This window comes from Monomorium pharaonis, chromosome 4, assembly GCF_013373865.1.
Source record: "Monomorium pharaonis isolate MP-MQ-018 chromosome 4, ASM1337386v2, whole genome shotgun sequence".
Lineage (NCBI taxonomy): Eukaryota > Metazoa > Arthropoda > Insecta > Hymenoptera > Formicidae > Monomorium > Monomorium pharaonis.
The window spans coordinates 16,244,649-16,266,056 of NC_050470.1; the positions used below are offsets into that span (position 1 = coordinate 16,244,649).

The following is a 21,408-nucleotide window of genomic DNA, read 5'->3' on the forward strand; positions in this document are numbered from 1 at the left end:
TAAAATTTGACCATCGGATATTTGCACACAAAAAATGCCCACCGTTCACTTGAAAACGTAAAAGTTGCACACCATTCATTTGCACACTGCTCACTTGCACATCATTCACTTGCACACCGTTCACATGCCCACCACTCATTTGCACACCAAGAAATGCGCACCGATCATTTGCACACGGAAAGATGCGCACTGATCATTTGCACACGAAAAGATGCGCACCAATCATTTGCACACGGAAAGATGTGCACCGATCATTTGCACACGGAAAGATGCACACCGATCATTTGCATCATTAGGTTGTGGAGGTAAAAGGTTCCACAGACCACTCCTCTTCACCGGAGAGGAGTCTCAAAGCCGACACCGCGAGTATCCAAGGCATCCAGCTTGTAATCAATTCGATCAACCGCTTTAAACTTGGCCTCTAAGCCAGCAATACGACCGTCTACAGACGATATCGTAGATTGCAGTGAGACAAGAATAATCCGGCGAGAACGGAGCTGATATCGGAATTAGATGTGGATGACGAGACAGGCAAATCAGAAACCCTCGAGACTGCAATAGGTAACAGAAAAGAAGGCGTCAGCTCGCAAGCTCTCGAGTGGCCAAGAGTGCAATGGTATCCAACCATTGATCCTCGACTCCGACTCAGTCGCGCGGACAACGCAAGAAGATGCGTTATTATTAGTTTTACAATGTGAGCAGATTCAAGATCGGGAGAGAAATTGTTTACATTTATGGCAAGTAGGCTGACTCATAGTTAAATCAGAGAAGGAACAAAAGAGGCAATATTAGATAAATAATCTACCGGATTCCGAATAATAACAAAACAATAATACGCCGGAACGTAAGCGCTACACTGTGTTGTGAGTGTGATGCATTCACACCAAGAATGTTGCTAGCGATAAAGGTGTAAAATGACACCTCGCGCGTGCAACATTGCCCGGTCTACATACTAGGTGTCGCACCGGGCAATACACCCGGTTGTCTAACAAACAATCTCCTGATTTTGGGTGGAATCTACGTAACCAGCAATTACTGGCTAAGTAAGTGCACTGACCGAAGGCCAGTGACCGCGGAAGTACCCTCCCCGGTTATACGCCAAAAATCGGTGTATATAAACACCGCTGTAAAGATAACGAGCAGGCTTACTTGCATACCATACAGCGACGAACCTGTGTCGCTCGATATAATATCTTTTGTACGGGTTTATTAATTAACGAATTGTTCGAACTAAGTTGAGAGAAAATGTATAGTGTTAATCTACTCGGCGTTATCTTTGTTGAACCTGACCCGAGAATCGACAGCGATCTCCAATACTGTGTCTCGTAATCAGGGGAACAACAACTTACATGTACAGAAATTTCAAGACAACGGTCGCCGCAATGCCGAGAATTAGAAATGTATTTGCAATTTATGAGCAGGGCAACGATAGACTATGACCGGCAACAATTTGCAAATGCACGCGTCACACAAGTGTAGAACGCACAAACGAAAACGCACAATAGAATTTTAACAAAGACTACTCTGACTGCCGCTACCGCACAACAGCCACGCGCGCGATTGAACGAGGCAATCTGCAAAATGCAGCACTAAAAAAAATTACATCGGTTGAAATATAGCAAGGCATCAAACTCAAGGACGCGGCTAAGGAGAAAATAAAGAAACTCGCGAAAGAAAAAATCGAATTCACTGACTTCGCGGGGGCGATAAGGGGGAGATGTTTATAGAACGAAAGACAAACACATTCTCCGTATGTGGACAATATAAAGCGCTTGATCATTCTTATCGTATTTATACAAAAAGATTTTTTATTTATCTTTTTACTAGTGTTGTTAGAATTAAAGCTATCAATTTTGTTGTCTTTAATTTGATTGTAGTCGTCTTCAGCAAGTCTTATCGAACTATTTTTGGTTATCTTCTTCATTGGGCCGAAGAATCTTTTTGTAACGTTCTTTTCCTTGTGACGGATTCCACATCGATTTTCACTGAGTCGTTAGTTTCCTTTGTATCTGTTAAGTGGGTTCCTCTATTTATTTCACGCGGAGAATTATGAGGTATGCCATTTTCAGTTATGTCAAATCCAGAAGTTGATGATGCAATTTTTTATGTAATGTCGCAGATTTCTTGTTCAAAGATTTTAAAAGAACTTCGCGGCATTGAGATTGTGAATTGGTTTTGTTTATTGTTTTTATTTAAAAAATAGAGGCCAGGATTATAGTTAGAATCTTGAAGCGAAGGGCAAGCAAGATTAAGGGCGCCTTTGCCACATTTGAGGTCGAGCCTCGCTCATAATTCCTCTTGTTTCTGTTCTTTTAGTTTTACGAAAACAAGAATGAAAGTTTGATTTAATCTACGCCGATAAGTAACTGGGCACGCTTTTGTTGAAGGATACAAAATAAACTGCTAATAATAGCACGACAATAAACACACGTCTGCACTTTATCACCGGTCATGCGCCTCACTGTTTATTAAAAAGACTCATTGTCAGGTCCACCGGCCTTATCCTCTCGGAATCCTCCACCTCGCGGAAATGAAATTTTTGTCGTTGATGTGTGCGCCGATTTCCGATCCTGTGTCTCCTAGCTATTTCACATTCCTTCGTGTGTCATTTGGCTGTCTTGCCCATTTAATGATTCCCTACCGGGCTACGCCAACCTGGCGAAATCCTCCTCTCTCGCTTTTCTCTCTCTTCGCGATCACCAAGCTCTACAAATTCTGTGTTTTTCTTAGTCGGCAAAATGCCCGTACATATAAATAAAAACAAATTAAAAATCTAATGCTTAGCAGTACCAAAAATTTTGGTTTTAATCTGATCCTCCCAAGTGAGTCCCAGATGCGCACAGTAACAAATGGACACCACTAATCAAATTCTATAAATTTATCCTAACCCTAACTAACCCAATAATCTGATTGGTAGTGTCCGTTTGTTACTGTGCGCATTTGGGACGCTCCCATCCTCCTGATGGTGTTCAGTCTTTCATTCCAACGCAGATCTGTAACCTATGACAGAGGATGCTATTTTTGTGACAGTAGAACTGCCATGTCACAATACATACACAATGCACGCGCGCATTATTACTTGTTAACTTACTGATATTTACGTAATTCTTGACTGTGCCGCCGCGCGCTCGCTCGCCACTTAATGCGCGGCGCCGCCGATAGGCGTCTTAACTCTCTCGAGAATAGAATGTAGTCGACGCGCTACATAAAGATCACCCGCAGTGCGATTAAAGCAAGCAAAAATTAACTTCCTTTGCTACGAAATAGTTAAGCCGCCTACTGGCAATCGAGCGTGCGGGAGTGCCCGATGTGGCAAAGGATCGCCACGTGGAAGGGGTGCACTTGGACACCGTTTATTTGGACACCGTACATATGGACACCATTTATTGGACACCGTTTACTTGCACACCGAACACAGAGAAATAACTATGTCTAGGGCATCCCTACCGACGGGGTGCGTGCGGGAGGGGGGAGGCGTGTCCAAGTGAACGATGTCCAAGTGAACGGTGTGCAAGTAAACGGTGTCAAAAAACGGTGTCCAAGTGAGAGCCTCTCTCGCCACATAAAACTTTTGTAGAATGTATTTATTTAGACAGATAGGTTATATATGATTACGGTTTACTCTTTTTAATTAAGTGAGCAATTCACTTCAAAAAAAAATAAAACATTTACTCCAGTCGAGCAATAAATACACTTTAATCGAATAAAAAGTTCACTTTTATTGAACAAAAAGTTCACTCCAAAGTTTAAGTAAAACATATGTAAATGTCCCTGTTCGGGCGCCATTTTGTAACCGTGAATTTTTAATTATGATGTGCTACGGATAGCCGCGGGTAATTCAGGGTTCGGGCGGCGGGCTGGTTGAATGAATAACGGAGGCAAGCGGTATATATTTATAACTATGATTTATTCTAATATATGCCTATCTAATATATACAGGTTCCCTACTCTAATATGTGCAACTTACAACTAAGATCTCGCTATGCGAGTCGCGGGCGATTTGTTATGGCGACGTGTGTCGCGGAGCGCATGTGCGCGTTGAGTATTCGGTGCCGGATTGGCTGCGGCGGGCGTATGGCCCGTGTATCGGTCGGTGCGTCGATCGGCGGTAGCGGCCGGTCTTACAGACTACGGTGTTCGTGGCGGTATAATCGCGGCGGTATAATGTGCGGCGGCGTTCGTGTCGGTCGCGGCGGTAGCCGGATTGGCTGCGGCGTTACGGTCGCGGCTGCGCGGTACGGTGCGGCGTTCTCATTCGCCGAGTCGGTCGATGCGGCGCTATGACTGGTCGCGGTGGTGCGCGACTGCGCGGTGCAGCGCGGAGCTTGGCTCGACAGCCACGGTGATCAGCTGTTCGACGATCAGCTGTTGTTATCGTCTGGGAATCATCCCGCGTGGATGATCCTCCGCGTCGGCGGTTTCCCCTCAGTGCGGGGTCCCCGTGTACAGTCGGGATCGGTAGCTCAGTACGCGTACCGGGATCCGGGTGACGAGCGGGGCGGTGTTCTGCCACTCACTGCGTGGCGCGAGGAAGCGCTCAGTGCGCGCTAGTAAGGAAGCCGGTTTTAGGTTAAGTTCGGCACTCACAAGGGAACGGACAGAACTGTCCCTCACCGATTTTAATGAGCTTTGGATATGTTGTAGAACATAAGAAAATATTAGATCCATATTTTTTTTTATCTGCGTATCTCGACGTTTAGGGGTTAAAACCACCCCTCGAAAAAAACGCATTTTTTCGTTTTTTGCGAATATCTTTGAAAATATAAGGTTTATGAAAAAATGTTTTATACAAAAGTTTTATGGTATTTTATACTCTTTACAATAGTATATTTATATTTTTTAAAAATTTCAAATTTTTTAATTTATCCCACCCCCACCCCTTTTTTTCAACATTTAAAAAATTTTGTAACGACAAAAATTAAAGAACATTAAAAGCCGAATCCACCCATATATAATAACATATGGGTTCCATCATTCTCAATTATTAGCAAAACGAAACAGTAATCTCGCACTATAGGTGCCGCGCTAGAAGTAGTGTTGCGTTATTTCTTTAGTCGCGTCACACTCAATAACTGCCTCTTCTGCGTATATTTTTATATTAAAACATAAAAATGGATTAATCTTAATTATATAATACGCAACGTATTACACGATATAAAGCATGAATGAAAGATGTACAATCAAAGATCTCCTTCCTATTACTAATGGATATTTTATTGAAGCCTCACGTGATGCGCTTGCGCGAAAACAACCGGTCCCTTTATCAACACTGATATTAAAGTTATTTGTCTGTGTCGCATGCAAAATGTATATATACATCCGTATAAATGTATTTTCAAACTTCAAATTAAATTAAATTATATACTTATATACTTATATTATCTTTATTATCAGAGCGTGCTACGTGCATATAGTGTAAATAATATAATTATGCAAATAGTTATTGCAGTTTATGTTTTATATTTTTCTCTTGATATTATATATTTTGTTATATTGTATTTGGAGTTTTAAATGTTAAAAAATATTTTGCTTCATATTAATTTATATTCGCATTTGTAACAATGAAAATGTACGTAGGCACATACGTATATATATGCTACTTTTGTTATATATATGCATTTATGCTTTATATCGTGTAATACGTTGCGTATTATATAATTAAGATTAATCCATTTTTATGTTTTAATATAAAAATATACGCAGAAGAGGCAGTTATTGAGTGTGACGCGACTAAAGAAATAACGCAACACTACTTCTAGCGCGGCACCTATAGTGCGAGATTACTGTTTCGTTTTGCTAATAATTGAGAATGATGGAACCCATATGTTATTATATATGGGTGGATTCGGCTTTTAATGCTCTTTAATTTTTGTCTTTACCAAATTTTTAAAATGTTGAAAAAAAGGGGTGGAGGGTGGGATAAATTAAAAAATTTGATATTTTTAAAAAATATAAATATACTGTTGTAAAGAGTATAAAATGCCATAAAACTTTCGTATAGAACATTTTTTTATAAACCTTATATTTTCAAAGATATTCGTAAAAAACAAAAAAATGCGTTATTTTCGAGGGGTGGTTTCAACCCCTAAATGTCGAGATACGCAGATAAAAAAAAATATGGGTCTAATATTTTCTTATGTTCTACAACATATCCGAAGCTCATTAAAATCGGTGAGGGACAGTTCTGTCCGTTCCCTTGTCAGTGCGTGCTCTGGATACTTAGCTCAATTCGCTGAGAGGATCGGTCGGCTCAGTTCACTAGACCGGGGAGATTTGATTTCTTATCACCAGCGGAGGGCTTTTATAGCCCCCGTTTGGTGACAAGAGGAGCGGAGATGTGCGGGGAGACCGAGATAAGCGGAGGGGACTACACGAGGTAGGAGGGTAACAGCCTCGTATCTATATGCCTTAACGTGGCGGAGGAACGGCTCGTTACAAAACATATAATCAATCTCAGAAAAAATGAGATAGTGACTCCATTTCCAAGTGACAGTTTTTTTCACTATCGCTTAGAGTAAAATTTCACTCTTTTGGAGTGACATTTCACTCCGAAAAATTTAAAGTGAGTCTCAGATGCGCACAATAATAAACGAACACAGCAGGCTGAACGAAATGAACACAGTAACAAATGGACACAATAGCAAACGGACGCAGTGCGAAACGGACACAAACCAAATGCGCACAGATCAAACGGACACAATAACAAACGAAGACAATGCGAAACGGACACAGACCAAATGTGCACAAACCAAACGGACACAGTAACAAATGCGCACCGACCAAATGCGCACGGTCCAAATGCGCACGGACCAAATGCTCACGAACCAAATGCTCACGAACCAAATGCACACGAACCAAATGCGCACAGTGCGAAACCGACACAGTCGCAAACCCATGTGGTACAGAGAATGCTTTGCGCACACGCACGCACGCACGCGCGCGCACACACACACACACACACACACACACACACACACGGGAGGGACGCAAGGCCCCCCCTTCCCGCATCCACCCCATCAGTAGAGGTGCCCTGAAAAGTCGCAACTCATGTGGTAAGTTCGTGCGCATTTGTTACTGTGTCCGTTTAGTCTGTGCGCATTTGGTCTGTGTCCGTTTCGCACTGTGTCCGTTTGTTACTGTGTCCGTTTGGTCTGTGCGCATTTGGTCTGTGTGCATTTGGTCTGTCCGCATTTGGTCTGTGTCCGTTTGTTACTGTGTCCGTTTGGTCTGTGTTTGTTTAATTCAGCCTGCTGTGTCCGTTTATTACTGTGCGCATCTGGGACAATCCCGAAATTTAGAGAATTACAAATAATAAACGTTCTTAAAAAAATCTATGTAAAATTGTATCTATGTAAAATATTAATACCACATTATTGACAAAGTTGCTGTAACGTTAATGGGAGAAGTTTAGACGATCATGTTGCTGGCAGGTTATTTAATCTCCGTGGAAGGTTACAATTAAAAATTGTTATAACCTTAGTGGAATGTTAATGTGCTGTGAGGGCATTTTTTGACCGTCATATTGATTTAGCCATTTTGAAGTTTAATTTTAATAGTTGATTTGGAATCAACGATCCTAAAAACTTATGAAACAGTATCCATAAAGTCCATACAATCTCTTTTGGGAAAACTGGAAATACGAAAGTGTTAAAAAAGATCAAATTCAATCGCCGATTTTTTCATGAAAATGCTTTATTTGTTTAGGGATGTGGATCGCCAGACTGGTCATCTGTATTGCGAATCTTAGTACCAAATGAGTTGCACGGTTCTTTAAATACTAGAACACTTCCGGTGCGACCTAATATGAATACTAAAGAAATCTGCCGTATCCTTGCGCATAAGATCAGATGCACAAATCCTCAGGATTATGGGCTCTTTAAATTGGTGCAAGGGGAAGGTAAGTTTAACAAAAAAAAATTAATATAATATGTAAAATGTTATAAGATAAATTACATTATATTTTTAATATAACGTATTATGAAAAATCTCTGTGCAATAATAGAATTTGTAAATAATACATAGTTAAATATACATGCTTATTGCTATTTTTTTCTACTTGTTACATTACATTAATCTAATTATATTTATCTTGACCTTTATAGTTATTGATAATTATAAATATTGATTTTTATAATTATTTTTATAATTTTTTGATAATTAACATTATTTAATTAATTTTAATTGTTACATTAATGAGATAGAACAACACAGGATATAATGACGTATTTAAACTCCAAACAAGTTTAAACATCTTAAAAATTACAAAATCGATTGTTTGCATTAAAATGTTGTGAGGAGTGAGGGAGCCGAATGCAAGGGGGAAACTTTGAGATTCCAAGCATTAGTCTATCGCTTGACAGAGCCAGTATGTCCCTAGAAGCTGAAGGGCAAGTGTCACAATTTTTTTTCTCGGATAATTTTTACTCAATTTGTACGGAATGTCACAAAATTGCTATATTACTAGATAAAATCAGATTTTGCATAAAAATGATTTCAACTGTTTTTTTTCGTAAAGTTTAATGCAAAATTTTATCATTTAATGCGAAATAAGTGAACATAATACTATTTGTTATTTTAAGTCCCATGGCAAAACAAATCGCGATATTGAAAGCGTTAACAGTTTCTGGCAGCGTTTCTAGTAATGATTTTTTCAATAAAAGGTTAGTTAGAAAAAATTTTTTAACAATTTGTTAAACTAATTAACGAATAATTATCCTAGACTAAAATAAACCACGCCAATCAATTCTACGCAAATAACTACAACAAAAACATGTATGTCCATGTAAATAACTCTATTTATTAAAAATTTCGAGAGGGATGAAAGTGGTTCGCTGTAAGTGACGCGCAGCGTGAGATTATTCACTGTAAGTGACGCATAGCCTGAGATTACGAGACAGTTTCGTGAATTGTGCTTTATTGATAATCGTGTCGATGGTGAAGCCTTTAGGGAGAAGGGGAGAGAGAGAGAGAGAGAGAGAGAGAGAGAGAGAGAGAGAGAGAGAGAGAGAGAGAGAGAGAGAGAGAGAGAGAGAGAGAAAGAGAGAGAGAACGAAGAAAGCGGACAGAATGGAAAATGGAGAGTCATTTGAGGTACTTAAGTTTTTACACAATCTCAGATAGCACAATTTATTCTAAAAGATTTTATAAAGTATTCTTCCTTTCTAGACTGTAATTTCTTAGGAATTCATAGAAGAATAGTTTAAGAATCACGTAAGAAGTTACATGCCACCATAATTGGAATTTCTCAGAACTTTTCAAAGTATTTATACAGAATTACTTATACTTATTGGAATTCCTCAGAACTTCTCAAAGTATTCATACAGAATTACTTGTTTTATCAACAATGTACATTCATAGAAATAATTTCTGGATCTAATGCTGTTTACTCTTCGATCATAAATCTGCTATCATAAAATAGGGCCAATAATAGCGCCAATCATATTTATTATCGAAGAAGGAATATTTTATTCTTAAATGAAAAGTTCTTAACTGTAGAATTAAACAATTTTTGATGCTGTCTTATTTCTTAGAATAATTTAGTAAATTTTTTGACAATCTAAAATAATAATAGACCGATCTGTATATATATATATATATATATATATATATATACATATATCTCAATCTGCAAATCTGATCTTAATATTTCTGAAAGTTAAATTTAATACATTAATATTGGCATTAATATTAACACATTAACATATAATCTTTTTCATTTTTCTCGATTCCTTTTACAAGCTGATATATTTCCATGGTGTAAGGAGACAAGGTGTGCTCGTCAAGCAGACCAAATTTCGACTTGTTCTGCACAGGTGGAATAAGTGATCTTCCATATTGGAAAATAAGAGGCACTTGTAAACAAACTGGTGATTTGTGATTATTTTACTGCTAACACAATGGTAGCATGCAGTGTTAAAAAATGTACAAATCGCAGTGAAAATGTCAAAGGAAAAAAAATTATATTTTATTTTTTTCTCAAAGAACTTAAATTTGCGATAAAATAGATGGAAGCCTGTGGGAAGAAGGTTAACTTCAAAACTGCAAAATACATAAATTTAATTTTATTGTATGTAAAAATTGTAATAGATAATACATTTTTTAATGTAAAAAATGTTACAGCATATGTTCCACTCATTTCCTGTCAACTACATGTATAAAACTTGTACTGCTCCTTCGCTTCGTTCTTTTTAATAAAAGAATTTTTTAATCATTTTTAATTAATAAACTGATAATGATATTTTTCCATTAAATTAATTTAATAATTATCCTTTTATTATTAAAATTAAGTCTATGTTTTAATTACTGCGGACTAAGGGCAAAACGTTGATTGGCTAATACACCAAAATGGCTAGTCACTTGTTCCACAACGCTGATTGGCTAACCACCATCGTGCGCAATAGCACATCTTGTCTCCTTACACCATGTATATTTCAGTCTTTTGTATCGATGGCGAAATCTTACTTCTTTCCACGCTCTTGGCGAGCCCGTTTTATTTATAAGACACTGCATTTTGTTCACAAGAAGACCCCACGCGAAAACATCACATAGCGGCGAGTAATAAAAATTACAATAAACTTTTAAGGAAATTTCAAGGTGAATAAATTATGACTAATTCCTCAAGACTTCATTTTTTTTACTTCTGCAAGTATTCTTTAAAATAACTTCCTTATGAATACTCAAAATATTCCAAATAATAAATCGCGAAATATTTATTACAATGAACCTTTAAGGAATACTCCAAGGTAAATTAATTATAGTTAATTCCTGGCAGTATCCCATTTGGACACGTAACGATTGGACACCGCACGATTGGACATCGCATTATTGGACACGGCACGATTAAACACCGCATTATTGGACACCGCACAGTCTTCTAGTGAAAAACATTAATATATTATATGACAAATTATCTAACCTTAGAAACATTTGGCAGAAAAAAGCGTCGCTCTGCCAGAAAAAAAATGTAAATTTTAAACGTTTATATACGTATTTTTACGAGCATCTCGTTTTGTGTGGAAAGTTGCAAACCCATGTGATGCAGAAAATGTTTCGCGCGCGCGCGTGTCCAAGTCGTTAACCCATGTAAATTGTAATTGAAAATCTGCAAACACATGTGAATGTGTGTGTCCCTAATCGTGCGGTGTCCAATAATGCGGTGTCCAATCGTGCCATGTCCAATCGTACGTGTCCAATCGTGCGTGTCAAATCGGGATACTCTTGAACATATCACACCCTACTATCAGCAGTTGCAACGGCTAAAAGTTCGTCGGTTATATTTTGTTGGTTGTCTCCTATACAATATCATAACCAAGCAACAACCTATTCTTCTGTTTGTTAATTTTAACTGGACTCATAAATGTAAAAGAGTCACTCGAACACCGGATAATCAACTTGAGCAACCTGTGTGTCGTACTATGCTTTATCAGTGTTCCTTTAGATCGATAGCAGTAAAATTGTAGAATAAACTCCCATATGATATTTGGAGGGCAGATTCATTTATAAACTGTAAGAGAATGCTCTATGCGTACTTACTTTCGCATGCCTAATTTATTCGTTAGTTGCTCTATCCTGCTGTATTTTTGTGTTTCTATATTTCTATATCTCTCTATTTCTTTCTGTAATTAATATTATGTTGGATCTAAATTGTCTGGCTTCATTATAATATGTGACGTAGTTAATGATCTAGATGAATTGTTGCTATTATTATTATTGTTGTGCGTTGATTAGCTAATTAGTTGATATTGGTCTCTTATATATTATATATTACTGTTTATTGTGTAGCGCTTGAGGGGATTTGTCCCAGAACGCTTTAGAAATAAACGATTCTGATTCTCTCTCTCTCTCTCTCTCTCTCTCTCTCTCTCTCTCTCTCTCTCTCTCTCTCTTATTCTCATTATTCATCAATGACATCAGTAGCGTCTTATCCTTTTCTAATTACATGCTCTTTGCTGACGACTTACAGATTTATCTCTCTTGCTCTCCAACTGATGTTCCTCGTGCCCTTGAGTCTATCTCCCTAGATGCTAATGCGGTATCTTGGTATGCTGTAGTTAACGGTCTTAATCTTAATCTATCCAAGTCAAATGCTATTTTATTTGCAAGTCAATATCACGTTAACAACATCAACATCTCTATCTTGCCTCCTATAATGGTTGATGGCTCTCCATTACCGTATGTGAGCGAGGTGAGAAACCTAGGCGTGATTTTCACTTCCAACCTTACATGGAATAAGCATATTCTTCAAGTTTCGAAAAGTGTACATCATGCTCTTTACAAACTTAAGTTTAACAAAAATTCTCTCTCTACCGAGCTTAAAATCAAGTTAGTTAAGACCTTAGTTTTGCCCCTAATTGATTATTGATGTCTCGTTTACCATGGTTTGAGCAATGAACTGAACACCAAGCTTCAAAGACTTGTAAATTGTGGTATTAGATTTATCTTTAATCTAAGGCGAGACGAACATATCACACCTTTTCGACGGCGTCTGGGGTTGCTGTCTGTCGAGAATAGGAGACTGTATTTCCTTGGCTGTCTTACTTATCGCATTCTCCTCACCCAATCTCCTTCTTATCTTTAAGAACTCTTTTCACCCCTTGACCCTTCGGCCAGGAGATCGGCACGTATTGCTTCGTCTTCGCTAACATTTCATATTCCACTCCATACAACCTCTACTTATAGAAATTCATTTCATCTCTCTGCTACTTCTGGCACTCCATCCCTGACAACATTGTTTCAGCTCCAACGTTTGGTACTTTTAAATCTCTCCTCCGTGAGTTTCTCCTGGCTTCTGAGTCTGAGTCTGTTTGAGCTCCTCTCCCTTGCTTAGTCACTCACTTATTGTCACTTATTGTTATTCCTTTCCATTTCTTGTATATGTTAATTCAGTTCACTGATAGCAAGCATCAGTTTTCTGTATAGTTTATATTCTGACTCACTGTCACGCCGTTTGTATATGATATATTTTGTTTTGTTATCTTTTTAAGTTATTGTACAGTTAGCATTAGTTATTAAGTCAGCTCACCGATTTGTTGCGATTTGCTATTTTCCCCTCCGTTTCTGACGTTGTATCTTTACCTTTGTTATCACACTTTGCCCTTCAGCCTTAGCTTGGGCATATTAAATAAATCAATCAATCAAAATCAATCTCTCTCTCTCTCTCTCTCTCTCTCTCTCTCTCTCTCTCTCTCTCTCTCTCTCTCTGAACGTGAGTATATATTTTTTAATCCTTCTACTTTAGGTTCAAATGAAGTGTTTCTCCTTCTTTTTCTTTCAATATAATAACTAAAAACAAACCGCAACATAACCCAGATAGCACCTAAATATATATTACATGTATATACATGTATATACAATGTATATACATCTATGGATATTGAATGTCCATTGGATATCCATGAGAATTTAAGTTAATATCCAATGTATATTTAATGTATCTTTGAATTGACTCCAGCAGAGATCTATTTCACATCCATAGAATATACATCCATACATCCTATGTATATTATATGTATATTTTCAATGGACGTTAATGTATTAATACATCCTATGTATATTATATGTATATTTTCAATGGACGTTAATGTATTAACGTCCATTGAAAATATACATATGATATACATAGGATGTATAGATGTGAAATAGATCTCTGCTAGAGTCAATTTAAAGATACATTAAATATACATTGGATATTAACTTAAATTCTCGTGGATATTCAATGGACAACATTCGTATATAAATATACATGTATGTTCTTCATTTGTATATTTATATCATAGATATGGATATACTATGAATGTCTATAATATGTTCATTATATTTATATCATAGATATGGATATACTTTTATGTTCGTCCATGTATATGTGTATAATATCCCGTATATTCTACGCACATTCTGGATCAATAACGGATATCGTGTGCTATCTGGGAAAGTATTAACTTATCTCAGAATATTTATTTCCATAAAAAATAAAAATTTTATCTAATATATATACTTACTTGATTGTACAACGCATATGCCCGTATTCATAATCAATCCTTATATTTAAGGCCTCCTTAAGTTTATTTTTAGATGCTCTACGGATCATTTCATTGGCTGCAAAGTATCTGAAGATGAATTTAAGGAAGCCTCAAGTATAAGGCCTGACTATGAATACGGGCAATAGTGTTATACTAATCTTTAAATTAGGCACAGCCGACTTTTCCTCCACGTTGTAATCCACGATGTAGTAGGCATATTCTGAAAATAAATTAAAATATAATCAGGAAAAAAACAAAACCAATATAAACTTGTTTTGTCATTTTAATTCAATCTTAGTCTCGACCCTTAATTTGATATGATACCATTAATTTGATATGAACTTCAAAATTGTCTTATGAACCTTCATATTTATTATAAAAAGAAATAAGATACCTGTCACTATAAAATAAGTGAAATCACAACAAAATTACGTTTTTAAAAAAGCGCCAAGTATACGCGTGCAAGAAACGCCCTCAAAAATCAATTCTTGTACAAAATAATTTTAATTTAGCACTACAAATGTATGAAATCTTAATAAAATAATCTTTTCCCAAAACAGAACAAAAAACGTATTTTTTTAAACAAAAGTAATGATATAAAGAAGATGCGCCAACTATGAAAATGGATGTTTACACGAACTAAAATATCTACTTTTACGAATAATTATTTGTACAAATATTACAAATAAATATTTTACTACAAAAACTTGGCGCCACTAAACCGAATAATTTGCCAGCTCTCTTTCTTTTTCTTTTGTATGTGCATCTAAATGTATATGTGTATGTATGTGTGGGGGAGGGTGTGGGTGTGTGTAAATGGGTGCATGCATGCGTGTGCGTGCGTGCGTGCGTGTTTAGTATATAACTTTATTTATAAAGAAGCGATTTTTAATATCTCAATCTCTTATGCGTGCGTGTATAATGTATAACCGTACTCGAGAGCGACGGCTAACTTTGCCTCCATCTCTGGCCGCGGCCTTGCGCCGTCCGAGTGACGGGGCAACCGTATTCTCGTAGTCTCGCTAAAATATAAGATTGGGCGTCAGTTACGTTAAGCGTACCACTCTTTCACATGTCACGGGAAATTACCCTTAAATTTATAAAGTCGCGGACAAAGGCCGGCACTCGTAGGTGACCGGGGCGTCGGCGGCTCCGACAGCCAGTTATCCGCTTTAAAATGATAGAGGAGGAGGTGCGGGCGGGTGGAATTGGAAAGGCGAGAGAAATTCCGTAAACACAATATTAATTAAACAAACAGGAGTAACAAGTATATTTAACGACTTAAATAAATACAGGCTCTTAATGCTCGGTCAAGCGACGACCACAATTCACGCGTGCGACGAGCAGGCAATCTCTCGAACACAATTATCTGGAGCGTTATTTCGCGCACGTAGAAATTCTCCGGCTTATATATGCCATTCTATGCGCCGTTGGTAGGCGCCAGACTCCCGGTAAGGTGACGGTCTCGCCAAGAGCAATCGGGACGAACAATAACTCACGGTCCGCGCAACACGCGACGGACTCGTGCTCTCTCGTACAATATAATATCCCGCGAATAATGTGCGCGGCAACTACCACTCGCTCGCTAGCGAGGCAGTAAAAGACAGATACATTTATTTCGACAAAAACGCCATCGCGCAAGGGTTCGCGATACAAATGCGATACAATAATGACTCGGTTGTGGATCGGGACACGCACGTAACTCAAACACAACGAAAAGAACAGAATGTATCGAATCCGCGCAGGTAGGCGACGAGAGTGTAGAAAATTCGTGAGCTCGTACCTCCACGTTAGCGACGGACAGGCGACAATAAATCTGTGATTGTTTGGCGGCTCGCCCAATCGCGAAATCGGCGGCTTTACAATAATTTTGCGACGCTCGTCTCACCAAGTCGTCTTCTCCTGAGCCTCGACGGGATCCGGGATGTAGCTCCTCTTACATTCTTTTTTGGTCTCGGGATTGACACGCTCGTACGACTTCCGCAGCTAGTGTTCGTTCCTTGATTCTGCGGGGGCCGCTCGGCAACGTGCCCCACCTTGCCTAAATAAGCTAGGCCCTTATTGGCCGCGATTTTTCGGCCCGATATGCGCGCGACGCGTGACGTACGTCGCCGTTACTTATTGATCATAGATGGTAATTGAATTTTCGGGGCCCTGGGCGCGTAAACTTTGCGTTTCCTTGTCGGCAGCGGTTTCTTGTCTCTTTACTGAGCGCATCCTCCATCTCCTCGAGATGTTGGCCTCGCCTCACCATGGACGGAAATTATACAGTCGCTCCAGGTGGCTCTTGTCGGGATTCTTGCGGGATCTGCCATGGAGCCGCCCCGTCGCCTTTCTTGCGCGTCTTCTCCGGATCCTGCAATCGTAATTCGACAACGAAATTTTTGTTATGTGATTTTGTTATGTAATTAATGTGATGGGGAAACAGTAAGCAAGGTAAAGGGCAGTACGACCTGCGAACCCTCACTCAAAAGGGGTCTCCGAAAATTCCTCGTCGACAGCTCGCTCCGCGGTTCCCGGGGATGTCTTCCGTCGAGACGTGTGTGCGAATCTCGCAATAGATTCACTGGAACCCTACGGATGGGAGCAGAATGAGAGGACGTAATGGCAATAATGCTTGCAAGTGAAATCTAGATGCTTTAATCTTATATTATCACGCAGTGATCAGAGCGAGTCTGATTTATCACAGAATCAAAGTTGATCAAAGATAAAATATACACGTGATAAGTCCGATGAGGTAACAATGTCTTTCACTAAGATGTAACAGTTCTCACTCGCACAGAATGTCATTACGATTTCGATTGAAAAAAATTGTAATGTTAGTAATTATTATTTGTTATTAAGTAATTATTTTTTTAGCATGTAAGTTAGATTGCAAGAAATCGATTTTATATTAAAGCAAATTATTCAGTTTAGCGGCACCAAGTTTTTGTAGTAAAATATTTATTTGTAATATTTGTACAAAGAATTCGTACAAATATTACAAATAAGTTCGTAAAAGTAGATGTTTTAGTTTATATAAACTTCCATTTTCATAGTTGGCACATTTTCTTTATATCATTACTTTTGTAGAAAAAATGTTTTTGTTCTTTTTGAGGAAAAGATTGTTTGATTAAAATTTCATACATTTGTAGTGTCAAGTTAAAATTATTTTCTATAAAAATCGATTTTTGAGGGCTTTCTTGCGCGCGTATTGGCGCTTTTTTTATAACATTATTGGATTGAAACCCATAACATATGTTTTTTTTATCAAAATCGGTACAGCCGTTTTCGAGACAAAATTTGTTTTCGATTTTTTCTCTTTTCCCCATAACTCCCATAAAAATTATTTTTCAGATATAATACTTGAAGAAATTTAATTTTACATTAATGCCAACTTTTTGTAAAAATCTCAATAAAATCCGTGCAGGGGCAGCACACACATGCTTATTCTGCTATGCCCTTTATAAAGAATACACGTAAAAGAACACAATTAAAAACACATTTTTTGACATTTTAACTTCAATTTTTTTTTAAAACTTGACGTGATACGCAACTTTTGATACCAGATTCGTGTTCAGCGTGAAAAAATCTGTCGAAAATGCCTAGTTACTTTTCATTCACAAAAAAAAAATATATAAAAATATTCCTTACAATTAGTGTTATTATCCAGCAAACACCAACTAACAGTTATATAATGGTTAGTTATAATTATTTAACAATATAATTATTAAATAACTTATAACAGTTATATAACATATAACATTTATATTATTAAGTAAGGAATTACAATTAACAGTTATATAACCGTTAGTTGGTGTTTCCTGGATAATAACAATTAGTTAACTGTTATATTGTATACAAACTGCCATTATTGTAATTTCTTGAATAATAACATATTTAATGATTTTCAATGACTGCATTTGTATTTTTTGCTAAAAATTGTTTCAGAAACGCTGCTTGGAGATCATGAATGTCCACAGGAACTCTCTCACTGCCTTTTTGCTTACAAGCGGATCGACGCCAAGATAGCATGGCCTAAAAACAGCTCTTAAGAGAGTAGCGAAGTATTTTACCAATTGAAAAGTGACATGAATATACCTCTATCATAAATTTCATTTTCCAAGATATAAGTATATCTTTAAAGTACATGTAAAAATTTATTGAAAAATTCAATATTGTTTCTCACAAGTAACACTAATCAAGTACAGCACGCCAATCTTCTTGAAACTTTGTAGACACGTAGTACATTAAAAAATATTAAAAACGTGTTTTTTATTTTGGCTAACAAGGCGTTTTAAGGTTAAAAAACGCATTCGAAAGTTTAACACCCTCTAGCATAAGAGTAAGTTCCAGATGTGCACAGTGTAAAACGGATGCCACCTATCAAATTCTATGAATTTATTTTAACTTTAACTAAAACAGTAATCTGATTTGTAGTGGATTATTTTATTTTGTGCACATCTGGGACGCTCCGTAGCACAATGATAACTAACGCTACTCTTGAGCGTCGTTCTCTTGTAACTTTTACAACATTATTTAATTTTATAGTCTGAATATTTTTGAGATGGCTAATTACGATTTTGGCACTAGTTTTACAAGATTTAAAATAGCAGAAGTCGCAGAAGTTTCAAAAACTTTATTCAAAGTTTCGAAGTTTTTTAGACTCATAATTACGGTTTTGCCATCAGTTATACCAATTTATACGGCGGATGAAAATAAATTTAATATCCATTAGCATCCAAAATGGCGGACCAAAATTCAAATTTTGAAAGAATAAAAATGATTATAAGATAACAACTAATTAGACCAAATGGATAGGGATCTGATCAAGCCAAAGGTCTGTCTAGCTCAGCTATTGAAGGCAAAGTGCAAGTTTATCCAGCCAATGAAGGCAAGGTACAGATTTATCCAATCAGTAAAGGAAAAGACTTATTCAGATTTGTATAATTAAAAACATTAAAAAATCTAATAATCCTGTCTTCAGCTTGAATTTCTAAAAATTTTATAATATACTTTTTGTTTCCGTCATTTAAAATTTTGTAAAACTATTACTAAAACATTGTAAATAGTGACTTCGAAAACTATCATAAAAACTGTCTTTGGAACTTATTTTAAAAAATTTGAATTTTTGGTCCGCCATTTTAGATGTGCCATATTGAATTTACCATTCTTTATCCGCTACTTCTAGATTGGTATAACTGATGCTAAAATCATAATCATAGGTCTAAAAAACTTCTTCGAAACTAACTTTGTATACAATTTTCAAAACTTCTGCGACTTTGGTTTGCCATTTTAAATCTGTCATTCTAAATCTTGTAAAACTAATGTCAAAATCGTAATTACCCTGGTGTAAAATCGGAGCGTAAGTCGAATATAAAGGAAGAGTAATAAAAGCGTTAACAAACCTTCTACGAAGCGTAAATTGAAACAAGAAAATGTAAAAGAAGTGTTAACGCTTCTTTTACATTTCATTGTTTCAATTTACGCTTCGTAGAAGGTTTGTTAACGCTTCTATTACTCTCCCTTTACATTTGACTTACGCTCTTACTCTCCTTTTACATTCGACTTACGCTCCGATTTTATTCTCACCAGGGTAGCGATCTCAAAAACATAAATTATAATAAAGTAATATTGTAAAAATTGTAAGAAAACGATGCTAAGAAATAGCGTTAGTTATCATTATGCTATGGAGTGTTAAATTTTCGAATGCGTTTTCTAAACTTAAAACGCCTTGTTAGCCAAAATAAAAAAAACGTGTCAAATATTTTTTCAACATATTACGTGTGTACAAAGTTTCAAGAAGATCGGCGTGTTGCACTTTGATAGTGTTACTTATAAGGAGTATCTCTTTCCAGATTTTGAATATTGAGTAATTCAATTGATTTTATATATATTCAAGGATATCTAATAAAAGTATTTTGATAGAAATCCATTTAATACAACTGTTCCCATGGAATATTTATCATAAAGAATTAAATGTAAAAAACAATAATTTTTATCAGTCATGCAAATACTTAAATGTGAAGAAAAATTAAGTGACTTGAGTTGAGTGATTGTAAAAGAATATATACATAAATACGTTTCACGCTAATTTTTCAGTTAGCATAAAGAGATCTTAAACAGTATGCAATATTTAATTGTTGATTTTTTTTATTTTAATCCTCAGTAAATAAAGTCCAATTATTTCAACTTCTAGAAAATTAAAATTAATAAGAGATAATTAAAAATAAATTTTTATTTTCACAAAATAATATAATAGGTAGCATAAATTTTCTAGATCTAACACTAGGGATCTAACATTAAAGATAACCGAAAGTTAGTACCAAAAATTTTATGAAGTATATATTTGTCTAATAAAATATACATTTTTACAGCTTTTAATATATTAATTTTAATATTTCTTTATTTAGGTAAATTTTTATAAAGTTTATAAAACTTACTGAGGGTCAATATATTCAATTAAAATATTTAAAAATTGCAATATGCAAGCAAACTTATTCATGATCAATCGTCTGTTCTTCGATCAATTCGATCTGACCACTAATTAAAGTAATAGAGTGCAATGATAAAAGAAAATAAAAACGTACGATAGTGCATGCATGTGCAAAAAACAATATTGAAACGCATATATATTTGCAAATGCACACAGGATATATTTGTGGGCGTGCACATGCTTGACACTTAATACCCGCACACAACACACATACACACACGCGTGCGCAGTGTCATACATGAAAAATCATATTACATGCCTTTATTTATTGTCAGTAATGTCTTGCAAATGTCTGCAAAAATAAAAAAAAAAGATATTGCTATTTGAAAGCAAACTTGTCTTAAAAGAATAAAGTAAGATTTACAAGTCCAGAGAATATGTAGATAAAAAAATAGTAATTTTAACTTATTAACCCATAATCCAAATATCTTGTCTTACTAATTATATAAGCCGATTATTATTGTATATTTATAATTACATAAATATAAAGTAAATTTCATTTCTTTTTAGATTTATTAGTTAATTAGACGAGATATTTAGCATAAATTAGAAAATCGATTTTATTTTAAGAAATTCATATTGACCAAAAAATTTTTGTTTTAAGCTTTTTTATTTAAAAAATACAATTTTTCTGTTTACTTTATTTTATTTAGACATTCTATTTTTATAAAATTTTCTTAACTTATAATTCACGTAGTAGAGCATATATAAAAAGGTACAGTTTTTTCCCAATTTTTTATATTTTCATATACTTATCTATTAATACTTTTAATAATTATTCATATAGAATAAAGATTTCCTCTAATAAATGATTACCCAGATAGCATGGTTCATTCTAAAAGGTTTCATAAAGTTTTCTTCCTTTCTGAACTGTAATTCCTTAGAAATTCATAGAAGAATGGTTTAAGAATGACG

General features: G+C 36.0%; 1 protein-coding gene across 7 annotated transcripts in view; it reads left to right on the forward strand.

Moving 5' to 3' along the window:
- LOC105836048 (protein sprint) overlaps positions 1-20,805 on the forward strand; it is a 330,029-nt gene extending 309,224 nt beyond the window's left edge. For all 7 annotated transcript variants that reach the window (XM_036285717.1, XM_036285715.1, XM_028193034.2 and 4 more), the window contains 2 exons: positions 7,705-7,897; positions 17,949-20,805. In XM_036285717.1, coding sequence (XP_036141610.1) covers positions 7,705-7,897; positions 17,949-18,052 — 297 coding nt within the window. In that variant the 3' untranslated portion in view covers positions 18,053-20,805. The remainder of the gene's footprint in view (positions 1-7,704; positions 7,898-17,948) is intronic.
- The last annotated feature ends 603 nt before the right edge of the window (positions 20,806-21,408 follow it).